At 54.6% G+C, this 12,575-nt stretch overlaps 4 protein-coding genes across 4 annotated transcripts; 3 read left to right on the top strand and 1 right to left on the bottom strand.

Annotated features, from left to right (window-relative positions):
* Nucleotides 1-519: 519 nt before the first annotated feature.
* Nucleotides 520-2,187, top strand: UMAG_04401 (putative chaperonin containing TCP-1 complex subunit CCT8; the record flags this gene model as incomplete). Its single annotated transcript, XM_011392797.1, has 1 exon — nt 520-2,187. One exon carries the CDS (start codon nt 520-522, stop codon nt 2,185-2,187), a length of 1,668 nt encoding a protein of 555 aa, XP_011391099.1.
* A 563-nt stretch (nt 2,188-2,750) lies between these two features.
* UMAG_04400 (putative protease B) lies at nt 2,751-4,370 on the bottom strand (the record flags this gene model as incomplete). The annotated part of the gene is made up of 1 exon (XM_011392796.1): nt 2,751-4,370. The coding sequence occupies one exon, from the start codon at nt 4,368-4,370 to the stop codon at nt 2,751-2,753; it is 1,620 nt and encodes a 539-aa protein (XP_011391098.1).
* Nucleotides 4,371-7,698: 3,328 nt separating this feature from the next.
* Nucleotides 7,699-8,768, top strand: UMAG_04399 (putative succinate-fumarate transporter; the record flags this gene model as incomplete). The annotated part of the gene is made up of 2 exons (XM_011392795.1): nt 7,699-7,798; nt 7,900-8,768. The coding sequence occupies 2 exons, from the start codon at nt 7,699-7,701 to the stop codon at nt 8,766-8,768; spliced, it is 969 nt and encodes a 322-aa protein (XP_011391097.1).
* A 1,279-nt stretch (nt 8,769-10,047) lies between these two features.
* On the top strand, nt 10,048-12,162 carry UMAG_04398 (uncharacterized protein; the record flags this gene model as incomplete). Its single annotated transcript, XM_011392794.1, has 1 exon — nt 10,048-12,162. The coding sequence occupies one exon, from the start codon at nt 10,048-10,050 to the stop codon at nt 12,160-12,162; it is 2,115 nt and encodes a 704-aa protein (XP_011391096.1).
* Nucleotides 12,163-12,575: the final 413 nt, after the last annotated feature.

Raw genomic sequence — 12,575 nt, 5'->3', positions numbered from 1 at the left:
AATACGATCAATCAGCGATTCTGTCGGCCGAGCCATGTGGCGAAGTCTTGGTGACGGCAGCGACGAGTTGTCTGAGTCGTGAGTCATGAGTAACCATAAGTCACGAGTCACTCTCTTATTCACGATTTCGTGTTTCATGCACGATGCTTCGTATTTTTGGTTGGCTATGTTACATCTTGGTTTCATACACGAGTGACTTGAGATTCACGATTGTGAAAACCACGAATCGTGAATGGATGATCGAAGGCAGAAGAAGGACTCAAGACTGCTGAGCGCGTCACAGCTCGCGCTTGCAAGTCTGTACGCTTTAAAGCTGCGAGAGAGAGACCAACAATTTTGCGTGCGGTGCGCGTGAGTGTTTTATTCGAGTGCGCACCAGCCCAGATCCAGGTTGGAAGAGGTGTGCATTTCGTCAAGTGTTCTTCTCGCCATCGGTCACCATCACCACCACCACCACCACCACAGCAGCAGTAGCAGCATTACCGACATCATCCACATCAGTGATCACTTTGGCCCAACATGTCGCTCAAAGTGCCACGTGCGGGAGGACCGAACCTGTTCAAGGAGGGATACAAGCACTTCCAAGGAATCGAGGAGGCGGTGCTTCGAAACATCCAAGCAGTCAGTGAACTATCGGAGATCGTACGAACTTCTTTCGGACCAAATGGACGCAACAAGATGGTGATTAACCACCTGGAGAGGCTGTTTGTTACATCGGATGCGGCTACCATCATTCGGGAGTTGGACGTGGTCCACCCTGCAGCTAAGCTGCTGGTGATGGCGAGCCAACAGCAGGAGGCCGAGATGGGCGATTCTACCAACCTCGTCCTGATCTTTGCTGGAGAGCTGTTGAAGAAGGCAGAATATCTGATCACTATGGGCTTGCATCCTTCCGAGATCCTTCAGGGCTACGAGATCGCTCGCGACAAGTGTCTTGCCGAGCTCGAGCAGTTGTCGATTGCGCAGCTCTCGACGCCTCCCACGCCACAGAGTCTCGCGCTTGCACTCAAGCCGTGTCTAGCATCGAAGCAATATGGCAACGAAGACTTGCTGGCACCTTTGGTTGCAGAAGCCGTCTCGATGGTGTTGCCGCAAAACTCCAAGAACGGACTGGCCGACTTCAGCGTTGACAATGTGCGTGTGGTCAAGATCATGGGAGGCAGCTTGTCGCAGTCCAAAGTGGTACGTGGTATGGTGTTTGGTCGTGAACCCGAAGGCGTCATCAAAAAGGCCAAGGCGGCCAAAGTGGGTGTCTATACCTGTGGCATGGACATTACGCAGACCGAGACCAAGGGCACAGTGCTACTCAAGAACGCCGATGAGCTGTCCAGCTTCTCCCGAGGCGAGGAGCAGCAGCTCGAAAAGTACTTCAAGGAGATCGCCGATTCGGGTGTCAAGGTGGTGGTTACACAGTCGCAAGTGGGCGAATTGGCGCAACACTACTTGAACCGATTTGGCATTTTGGTCATCAAGATCCTGTCGAAATTCGAGCTGCGCCGACTGTGCCGATTGCTGGGTGCTACACCTCTGGCTCGACTTGGCGCGCCGTTGCCAGAGGAGGCGGGATGGATCGACTCGATCGAGACGACCGAGATCGGCGGCGATCGCGTGACTGTGTTCAAGCAGGAGGACGGACAGCCTGGGGGTAAAGCCAAACCCAAGATGTGCACCATCGTGCTTCGAGGAGCCACGTCGAACCTACTCGATGATGTTGAGCGAGCGATTGACGATGGAGTCAATGTGATCAAATCCCTCACGCGTGATCCACGACTTGTCGCTGGAGCAGGAGCCACTGAGCTGGAGCTCGCTAAACGCATTGCCGATCTGGGTGAAAAGACACCTGGTCTCAATCAGCACTCGATCAAAAAGTTTGGCGAAGCGCTCGAAGTGGTACCGCGAACTCTCGCCGAAAACGCCGGTCTGGACTCGACCGAGATCGTCTCCCGTCTGTACGCCAAGCACGTCGACGCTGCCGCCACCGACATTGGCGTCGACATTGAAAACTCGGACGACGGCACCCTCTCAACCACTCACTCCCAGATCTTCGACGTCCTCGCTGCCAAATCCTGGGCTTTGAGATACGCCACCGGCGCCGCCATCAGCGTTCTCTCGGTCGACTCGATCATCATGTCCAAACCCGCCGGCATCAAGGCTCCAAAAGCCAACCCCAACTGGGACGACGACTAAGTTCCTACTTTCCCCCAAAATTTCTGAAATATCGTTATCCTTACTTGTACTTTTTCAATCCTTATCTCAACGTGATTATCTCTTCCCCTTCTTACCATCCCGAGACCATCTTGCGTGCACTCTGATCCTATTTTTCAAACCTAGTCTGCCATTCGTGATTCACTCACCCATCCATCCCTCACAGACACCGCAACTCATCCACATCATATGTCGTCATTTCACCAACTCCGCCCTGTCGCGCGCCCACCAAATCCAGCCAAACAACATACACACACACCCAAAGAGCGCAATGAAAAAAGCATACGATTCTGACGAGAAAGAGTACAAGAGTCGAAGAGCAGAAAGGCCTAGATGGGCAGAGTGTGTTAAGTCTGGTTGGGCGAGGCCAGCTGGCCAAGAGTGATTACGAGACGATGGAGGATTGCGAGACAGAAACAGGAAGCGATTGCAACGAGACGGGAGAATGATAGAAGCGTTTAGCACGAGAACAGAAACAGAACCATGTCATGCAAGGTAGCTATGCAGCAGAGGCAGTGGAGCCAAGCTCTGGTAGGGTGGCACTTTCAAGCGGTCGCGGTGGCGTTGTTGAAAGCGAGCTTGTTGACAGTGTCAGAGTCGAGCCCGGTCAAGACGCCGGGCGAGGCAAGCTTGATGAGCGCCTTCTTGAGCTCGGCGGGAGTGAGGACACCGACAATGTCCGACTTGACAGTGGCATCGCCGCCGGCAAAGTAGCTTGCCACGCTGCTGACAAGGTCAAGAGCCATGGCGGGGATGGGCATCACACTTGAAAGCTTGGAAGCGAGCGAGTCCTCGACGTCGATGACCGAAAGCTGCTGGGCATCGGCGGTCAGCAGATTGAAGTCGTCAGTGCCGTATATAGAGAGAAGGTAGGCAAGAAGACCAACAATGTGAGGGCTGGCCATGGAAGTACCCGAGATGGTGTTGACCGAGGTGTTGCCCGTGTTCCAAGTGGAGAGGATGTTGAGACCAGGGGCAAAGATGTCGACACACTTGCCCTTGTTGGAGAAGTAGGCGCGCTCATCCTGGACGGTGGAAGCGCCGACGGTGACGGGGTTGCTAGCCCCGGCGGGCGAGACGTTGCAGGCGTCCTGGTTCTCGTTACCAGCGGCCACACCAAAGTGCATACCGCTGGTGACGGCCCCGTTGACCGCCTTGTCGAGCGTGGGCGACTTGCCACCGCCAAGCGACATGTTGGCAACGAAGCCCTTGTGCTTCTTGGCAGCAACGGATTGCGGGTTGGCGCGGAATTGAGCAGTGAGCTTCTTGGCATCCTCGACGGCCCAGAGGACACCGCCAGTGACATCCGACATGGAGCCCGAGCCGCCCGAGCCGAGAACCTTGACGGCGACGAGCTCAGCCTTCTTGGCGACACCGTACTTGCGCGAGCCGATAGTACCAGCGCAGTGGGTGCCGTGGCCGTTGCCATCCTCGTCGACGTCGTTCTGGGGCATGGTCTTACCCCAGCGGGCACGGCCCTCAAACTCGACGTGGTTGATGTTGATACCCGTGTCGATGACGTAGGCAGTGACACCCTCACCACCGTCGCCCTGGTAGACGTACTTGTTGAAGGTGCTGAGACCGAGACGCTTGCGATGCGAGATGCGGGCGAGACCCCAGGGGGCACCTTTCTCGATGTCCTTGGCGCCGACCTTGGCTTTGTTGTGGGCGGCGTGAGCGACGACGGCAAGGTTGTCGTCGTACTCAACATCCCAAACCTTGTCCTCGTGCTGAGGCATGACCTCGACAGAGACGAGCGTGTCCATCTCGACGTACTCTACCTCAGGCTGAGCTCGGATGTAGTCGAGGACATCATCGGTAAACTTGCCTGCGTAGCCCTGAAGGTGGCCCTCAAGGTCGTAGACGTGGCGGATGCCCTGAGCGTCTTGGCCGTGGAAGCTGTTTGCAGAGAGCTGTGCGGACGAGATGAGGCTCTGGTGAGCGAAGAAGTCGGTGGAGCTGATTCCGTCCTTGAGAACGACCATGTAGGAGCCGGGGATGGTCTCCAGATCGGGGTTTGCGGTGAGAGGCGCAAATTGGGTCGAGGACGAGTATACGTTTGCGCTGGAACCAGGAACGAATGGCTGGTGAGCAGGAGCAGCTAGGGCAGCTAGAGGGAGGCTGAGAGCCAGAGCCAAAAGGCTCAAGTATCGCTGAGGGTACATATTGCGGATGGGGTGATGATCAGGACGAGAGAGCGACTGAGCTAGAGAATCAAACGCGGAGATCAACAAAGTGATAATGAAGAGACAGTGGGTGAAAGGTGATAATAGGTCAAGCACCCGAAACGTGTGAATACAAGTGGGTGATGATGGATGGTTATGAGGGTAGAGATGGACGTTGGGCGAGGAATCGTGCTCAAGTAGTCAAGAGAGCAGGCTGACGCGGCAAGGGTCCTCGGTCAAGAGAGAAAGGGAGAGAGCTCAAAGAGGGGCTACGTGCTATCTGTGAGGCGACAAGGGCAGAGGGAAAAGTGACGAGGCAAGGGTCGGCTGAGCAGTCACTCAGGCATGGGTGGTGAGAGTGAGCGGTGAGTGGTCTGAGCGAGCTTGGTTGGCTGACTTGATTGCTTGACAGTCTAAGTGCTCAGACCCTGTTCGGCTGCTGAGCTTATCGGTGTTTGTGGTTAGACACTGCTGAGCTGCCCAGTCTTTGGGTTGGAGAGGCTGAGTCTCAAAGTGCGCACGTCTCAACTCCACACGCGGATCATCGCGCATGCTGCTCGCGGTTCGAAGCGGCGTCGCAGCACAGCTCAGAAAGTTGGAATCGAGTTGTTCAATGCCGCGCTCTGCAAGCACGATGAATTCTACAAAGCAGACAGCAAGCGCAGCGTGCACACAGACAATCACGAATCTTGAATCGCTGCCGCTCGTGGTTCGTGGTTCTTGGTTCGTGGTTCGTGATTCGTGATTCATGATGATTTTGGGCTGATAGGTTTCCGCTTTTGGATTCGCGATTTTGGCCTTTGCCCTCGACAGCTAAACGAAACAAACCCAAAACCCCTTTTTTTCGTCCGTGGCTCACAATCGCGCCGCATGGTCACGCAACGCAACTTTTGCTCAGTCATCTCGATCGATCGTTACGTGACTCACGGCTTCTGCTGTCGCAACCCGCTCATCCAAGGACACTCGAGCTCATGCTACGTCGCCGTTAAGTGATGAGTGAGTATCGGTCGTTGCACATCGCCGTTGAGGTTGATCGTCGTGAGCGGTCTCTCGCCGTTGGCTACCGACTTTAACTCGGCACCCAGCTCAGCTGTAGACCCTACCATATTTCCGGCATCGTGTCTCGTTCACGGGTCTGTGTTATGCTCGACGGAGCCAGACTTCAGACTTGATGCCACTAGACGCACCCTTGCAGCGTTTAGGAGCACAACTTAGCAGGTTCAATCATCAGATCACACGAATCATGAGTTGGCTCGCTTACAGGAAAGGGTTCAGCCAATTGCACTGTGCAGCCGTGGCTGAACTCGAACAACCAAGTGTACATTCGTGATTCATGATTGGCGAGATCGGCGTTGGCTTGTTTCCAGCCACGACAGTCTTCGGGATGTAACAGCTCTGTCCTAGCACTAGGTATCACTCGCATCATCCATCATCCAGAGTCGAAAGCAGCAACGACAATCAGGCAAGATGGTTCAAGTTACACTCACGACGCTGGAAATGAGCGACTGTGACTCTTACGCATTCGTGATTGTACAGTGACTGTGCATTTGGAATCGCCAATATTCATCTCACACTTTGTCTTAGGACATGTACGACGAATCCAAGCTTTCGACTCGCCAGATCCCGTCTTTTAGCCGATCATGCTGCCAAACATCGGGAGGATCTACGTGTGGGTTTTTTTATATCGGGGGTATCACTTTGTACCGGCCAATTTCAACATACTGTATCGGCCGATTCAATGTCGCGGACGAAGCGGATTCAAGACGTTTGCCTCGAGGAGCATCTCGGACCAAACATGGCGCAGCTTGGCACCTTGTTCCACCCTGACATCGGTTCTTTCCACGTCCGGCGCTTTAGACCATTCGGCTCGCTCTGCCATCCAGGTCGAGTCAGACGACAAGTGACATTCGAGTTCTGGTCAGAGCGAGTTGCGCACCATTGCCGACGAGAAGCTCTGACTTCGCGCAAACGCGTTGCACGACAACTTAGCCTGGCTGCACTTTGAACGTAGTAGCTTGCCTTGTGCACACACGAGTGCTACTAAAAGGTTTCCTTTCTGCACACCAGATTGCCACCAAGAAGCTAGGATGGCAATGCGTCACGTTGCATGTCTTCTTACACGAAAGGCTCGTTGACCAGCGCGAAAAGGCCAAACATGTGAAAGCTGGACGCGATCTCAGACCAAATCACGAATCGGGTCTCACCATGCTTCAGCCCGCTTCTTCTCAACGCCGATTCGTGATTCACGAATGAAATTCAAATTTCTAAATCCATTTGCGGCACTCAAGACTTGGACGAATGGAGTGTCTTCTACTTGAACCAAACAGTCGACTTGAGCCTAGTAACGACAGATGGACAATTTATTGATAGTGGTATAGAGGTCATGTAACAGAGGCTGCGACATTAGGGAACCGGCACGAGCTAAGAATCACCTTGAGCTGACGAGCGATGAAACGGGAGACTGTTCGCAAGCAAGTCACGAGTAAGAATGATTGAGTGCTAGAGCCAAGCCTGCATCAACGGTTGCATGACTTTGATCATCTTGGCTAACTTGAGTAAGTAGGGAGAAATATCTGATTGCGCGCTTCACACTCACACTCTCCACGGTTGGCCGTTTGAAGAGAGCCGCGTTAGAAATTTGATTTGTGCGTCAGTCTTGGTTCGGAAATTATAGTCGTGAGTGGCTCAACGGGGCCCCTTTTCACCGATTCAGAGTCACGATGCAAAGCTGCAAACAAAAAGTCTGGAGAACAGAGAGATCCACAACACAGCAAAGCCTGCCGTAGCACAGAGGCGCGAGCAAGAAGAAACACACGCACACGCACACGCACACGCACACGCACACGCACACGCACACGCACACGCACACGGTCGTCTGCCGCCTCTCTCCGCCTTTCCTGCATTTTCTTGAATCCGAATTCAGCCGGGTCGACGGCGATTGCTGCTAACCGTAGTCCGAGTTGACTTGGGCCTTTTCAGAATTGCGGGTGCGGCGGCCACAGTGTTAGGCGGACATCCGGCATACACTTTCAGCAGCTCCAGTCTTGAACGCCCCTCATCTTTCAGAAAGGCGCTCGCCAGCTCATAAATAATGTCGCAACACATGTCAGCTGCCATCGTTTGACTCTAATCCCTTCTCGCTTTCTTCCACTCGTGCTCCTTCCTTCCTCTCTTACACATCCAAAGTCTCTCAGTCAACGGCCAAGATTGTACAAACCGTGTCAGGATAGCTCTGCTTCGCACAGTCCCTCGATCGACGTGACCATCGCACACCCAGCTACCCGACCACTGGAACGCTATCCGCACAGTCGTCTCTACTCCTATCAAGATGTCGAAATCCGAGGTCAACAATAAGTCCAAGGTGGCACCTTCCACCCATTTGATCGCCGGTGGTATTGCAGGTTTCGCCGAGGCATGCACTTGTCATCGTAAGTAGCATCTTCCGTAGCCGCGAGCGCTGTATGCTTACGTTGGTATGCAGATACAAGTTGACTGACCCGATCTTGATGTCTTTTGCTTGTCTCTGCAGCTCTGGACACGATCAAGGTGCGCATGCAGCTCTCGCGTAGGGGCAAAAAGGCGGGTGAAAAGCCACGGGGCTTTATCGCCACAGGCGCTCACATTATCAAACGTGAGACACCCTTGGGTCTCTACAAGGGTCTTGGAGCCGTTGTGGCTGGTATTGTTCCCAAGATGGCGATCCGATTCATGAGTTTCGAGCAGTACAAGACGGCTTTGGCGGACAAGACGACGGGCAAGACGTCGCCACAAGGAGTTTTCCTCGCCGGTCTCGGAGCTGGTACGACAGAAGCCGTGGCTGTGGTCAACCCGATGGAGGTGGTCAAGATTCGGCTGCAAGCACAGCAGCACTCACTCGCCGATCCTCTCGAGGTGCCTCGCTACCGTAACGCCGCACACGCGCTCTACACGATCATCCGCGAAGAGGGGTTCATGACGCTGTACCGTGGTGTAGCGCTCACCGCCGCACGACAGGCTACCAATCAGGCCGCTAACTTCACCGCCTACCAGGAGCTCAAGGGCGCTGCGCAGCGCTTCCACGGCACCACCGAGCTGCCTTCGTACGAGACGGCGGTGATTGGTCTGATCTCGGGTGCTCTGGGACCCTTCTCAAACGCGCCCATTGACACGATCAAGACGCGTATCCAGCGAGCGTCCAAGGTGGAAGGCGAGACCGCCATTAGCCGTGTGGTCAAGGTGGCCAAGGACATGTTTGCACAGGAAGGTGCGAGCGCGTTCTGGAAGGGTATCACTCCTCGTGTAGCACGTGTGGCGCCCGGTCAGGCGGTGGTGTTCACCATTTACGAAAAGGTCAAGGGCTACATTGAGGCAGCCAAGACGGGCGACTTTAGCCTTACCGACACTCGATCCGACGAGTGAAAAACATCTTAGCAGCCGACTGACACCCTTGGCACCCATCCGGTATGAGCGAGCTGGTCACTGTCTCGTGTTGTATACCTTGTATATGGTCAGCCCATGTTTGATCTTCTAAAAAAGCCCTTCCTTGCATTGATGCATTCTTGATTCACCGTCGTCCGTCCGTCTTTGAGCAAGACACGGAAGCAAGATGAGCCGGTCAATTCTGTCAATTCCGAGTCACGAATCTTGAGTGGATCTCTATTCACATGCAAGTTTGAAACCAACTGCGGGGGGATCTGTCCAGTATCAGATCGGCCCGATGGAATCACACGTCCCCGATTTCACATCGGATCGCATACATTTTTCGGCAGCTTCAGCGTTGCATATCGAAAGCCAAGCTGATTCGTTCCCTTTGTTGCATTGAGGTAAGGGACTTGCGGTGATGAGCGTGTCGTAGAGTCCAATCGAATGGCATTCGACAAAGCGGTGACGAGGAAAGAAATGCCGGTAAGAGGAGACTGCATCTTTGGCGAGTTTGGGAATCCAACGAAGCGCGTACACAGCCAAGCGAGACAGGCAGCAAGACACACACACGTAACACACACACACACACACGCACCCCACCCAAACAGACACATCCACACCGTGCGACATTCTTTAGACACGCACGCTCGTGTCGGCAATCACGAATCACGAATATTTACGCAGTGGGTCGCGCCTCCACGGTTGCGAATCACGGATCACGAACGAATCACGAATGCACGCCAGGCAGACCAGCTCAAAGCAACACTCACGACTCACGTCTCTGCCAGTTCACCACCCGTCGGTTGAGCGCTTGTGCCACATCCCCAAACCCGTCCGTCACTTGCACACCTCCATCATCTATCTCGACTTTTTTTCCTTTCCTAAAACTCGTCCTCCTTTTCTTTTCCCCCTTTTTCTTTTGCGTTGATCTGCTTCGGAGGTTTGGGTCGGTAGCAGCGTCTTTGTTCTGCTGCCTTTCCGCTTTGCATCTCTTCGTCTTGACGGGTGTGTTCTTGCATCTTTCTCACAACCCCAACTTGGCACGATTCTTCCTCGCCTCTGCTCAGTCATATCCTTCTGTCTCTTTCTCTTTTCAGCTCCACAAGCTTGCGCAGGACCACGCTGGAGCACACTCTATCGCCTTGTGTATTCACGATTGTCAGCTTGCTTATTGACAGCTCGATCACTCTGTTCGCGCCGGTTGATATCATCATCATCTACAACCCGCCTTTGAACCGCATACGTACCTAACCCTTGTGCCTCACCCTCGACGGCCATGCACGAAGAGAGCAACCTGCCTAGTCCCAACACTTTCGCCGCCAACGGCTTCGCCTCCACCAACCAGTCCACCGCCGCTCCAGTGCCAGGCTACGCACTCGATCCGCTCCAAATGATGAAACGTGCCCCTTCCCAATCTTACGATGCCCATACAGCCAGCCTAGGCCATCTTGCATCGCTGCCGAATGCCCAGGTGCCAGACGCAGCCGCTAAAAAGGCGCGCTTTGTCTCGGAAGGCAACATTCCAAGTCTCGCACAGCAAAACTTTGCCAATGCGTCCGCAACTAATCTCGGCGGGTTTCCTGGTGCAGCCGGCGCTTCTTCACACGCTCAAGCCGCTTTTCTCGGCAACGGTGCCGCTCCTCCATCCCAGCCGCAGCCTTTTATCGGCGTAGCTGGCCTTCAACCTCCAGGCAACGGCACAAACGGAACGCGATCCTTTTCGGGCAACCTTGGCCATTCTGGCTTGCTTGGCGCCCTGAACGGCCAGACGTTTGATGCTGCCGGTCCAGCACCGTTCCTTTTGTCCAATGCTGCCGTTCTGAACCCGGCTACTGCCATGTTCCCCAACTTTGGTGCCAACTTTGGCAATACGCCCGGCTTTGTCCCTAGCGTTGGCGTGCTTCCTGCCATGTCGCGGCAGGTGAATCCGCTCAATCGAACCGTCTATGTCGGCAATCTGCCTGCCGACGCTTCCGTCGATGAGTTGCTCAATCTCGTCAAGTTCGGCCCGATAGAGAACGTGCGCATCCTACCTGAAAAGAACTGCGCATTCATCTCGTTCCTTGACGGCTCCACTGCCACTGCCTTCCACGCTGACGCTTGCGTCAAGAAGGTATCGCTCCACAACCAAGAGCTCAAGATCGGCTGGGGCAAGCCGTCGCAGTGCCATCCTGCCGTGCTGATGGCCGTGCAGCAGAATCAGGCTTCGCGAAATGTCTATGTTGGCCAGCTCGACGAAAGCGCTTCCGAGCAGTCGCTCCGAGACGACCTTTCGCGCTTCGGTCCGATCGACCAAGTCAAGATTGTGCGCGACAAGAACATTGGCTTTATTCACTTTCTCTCGATCCAGACTGCGATCAAGGTGGTTGCGACACTACCCACGGAGCCAGCATGGGCGGGCAAGAGGGTGAGTTATGGCAAGGACCGCTGTGCTTACGTACCCAAGAGCCAACAGCAGAACCAGGCGCACAACAACCAGGCCGCCGCTATGGGGTTGGCTGCGGCAGCTTCGCTGGGATACCCTGCCGCTGCGTTCGCCGCCGCGGGTGCCAACGCAGCCGACAATGGACGCTCAGCGGCAAGCTCTGTGTTCGGCCCTGCTGCCGCCATGATGGGCGCCAGCGCGACCGCGCTCGAGCAGCTTGGTAATCGCACCATCTATCTGGGCAACATCCATCCCGAGACGACAACGGCCGAGATCTGCAACCACATCCGTGGTGGCGTCTTGCAAAACATCCGCTTCATCCCGGAGAAGCACATTGCGTTTGTCACCTTTGTAGATCCCAACGCGGCGTTGGCGTTTTTCCATCTGGCGTCGTACTCGGGCATCATGATCCACAACCGACGGCTCAAGATCGGATGGGGCAAGCACTCGGGACCTTTGAGTCCTGCGATTCAGTTTGCCGTCCAGGCGGGTGGCTCGCGCAACGTCTACGTTGGAAATATCGACGACCCCGACCTGTTGACCGAGGAAAAGATCCGCAACGACTTTTCGCAATACGGCGAGATCGAGACGGTCAACAGTCTGCGCGAGAAGAACTGCGCGTTTGCCAACTTTACCAACATCCAGTCGGCAATTAAGTGCATCGAAGGCATGAAGAGTCATCCAGACTACCAGAACGTCAAGATCTCGTACGGCAAGGATCGATGCGGCAACCCACCGCGAAGCTTGGGCAACAATGGCGCAAACCAGGCTGATGGTGGCAGGAAGAGGAGCGGTTCCATGTCGCCCAACGCGTCGGTGCTGCAGAACCAAGGTGACGATACCATGGTGACTGCCAGCGAGTCGGTGCAAGATTTGAGTTCGATCACAGCCGATGATGCAAGTCTGCCGGCAGCAACACCAACCGCTCCGACAGCCAAGACGTCTCAGGAAGATGGTCTGGCATAAAACCGATCGAACCAATCCGATGCGGTTACCCCCCTTTGTACATTTGCTCACGACGCGGCTTGGCATACAGTATGAGAGAGCGTTGTCTTTGTAATTGTCGGCCTTGTCCAGGCACGAGTTGCACCTCGCGCTGCACAGCGCTGCTCAGAGTGATCTGGGCCGCTCGCAAAATACTGGCAACCTGCTGGAAATTCAAAGACAGACAAACACGAAACACGAAAGCACCAAAAAAGGTTAGTTTGTGAGGAGAATTCAAGATTGATCGAGCCAAATTCCAAGACGACTTACGACTGTCGATTCTGCACGATGTGAAGCGTGAGCACTCACACGACTGTATCGTACGAAGGACTCGTGAACTGGTTTCCCGTTTATCTTTATTTTATTCACGATTCTTGGTTTGAATTGGTTTTTGG

This window comes from Mycosarcoma maydis, chromosome 14, assembly GCF_000328475.2.
Source record: "Mycosarcoma maydis chromosome 14, whole genome shotgun sequence".
In the NCBI taxonomy this organism is placed as follows: domain Eukaryota; kingdom Fungi; phylum Basidiomycota; class Ustilaginomycetes; order Ustilaginales; genus Mycosarcoma; species Mycosarcoma maydis.
This window is presented reverse-complemented; position numbering and strand designations above follow the sequence as displayed.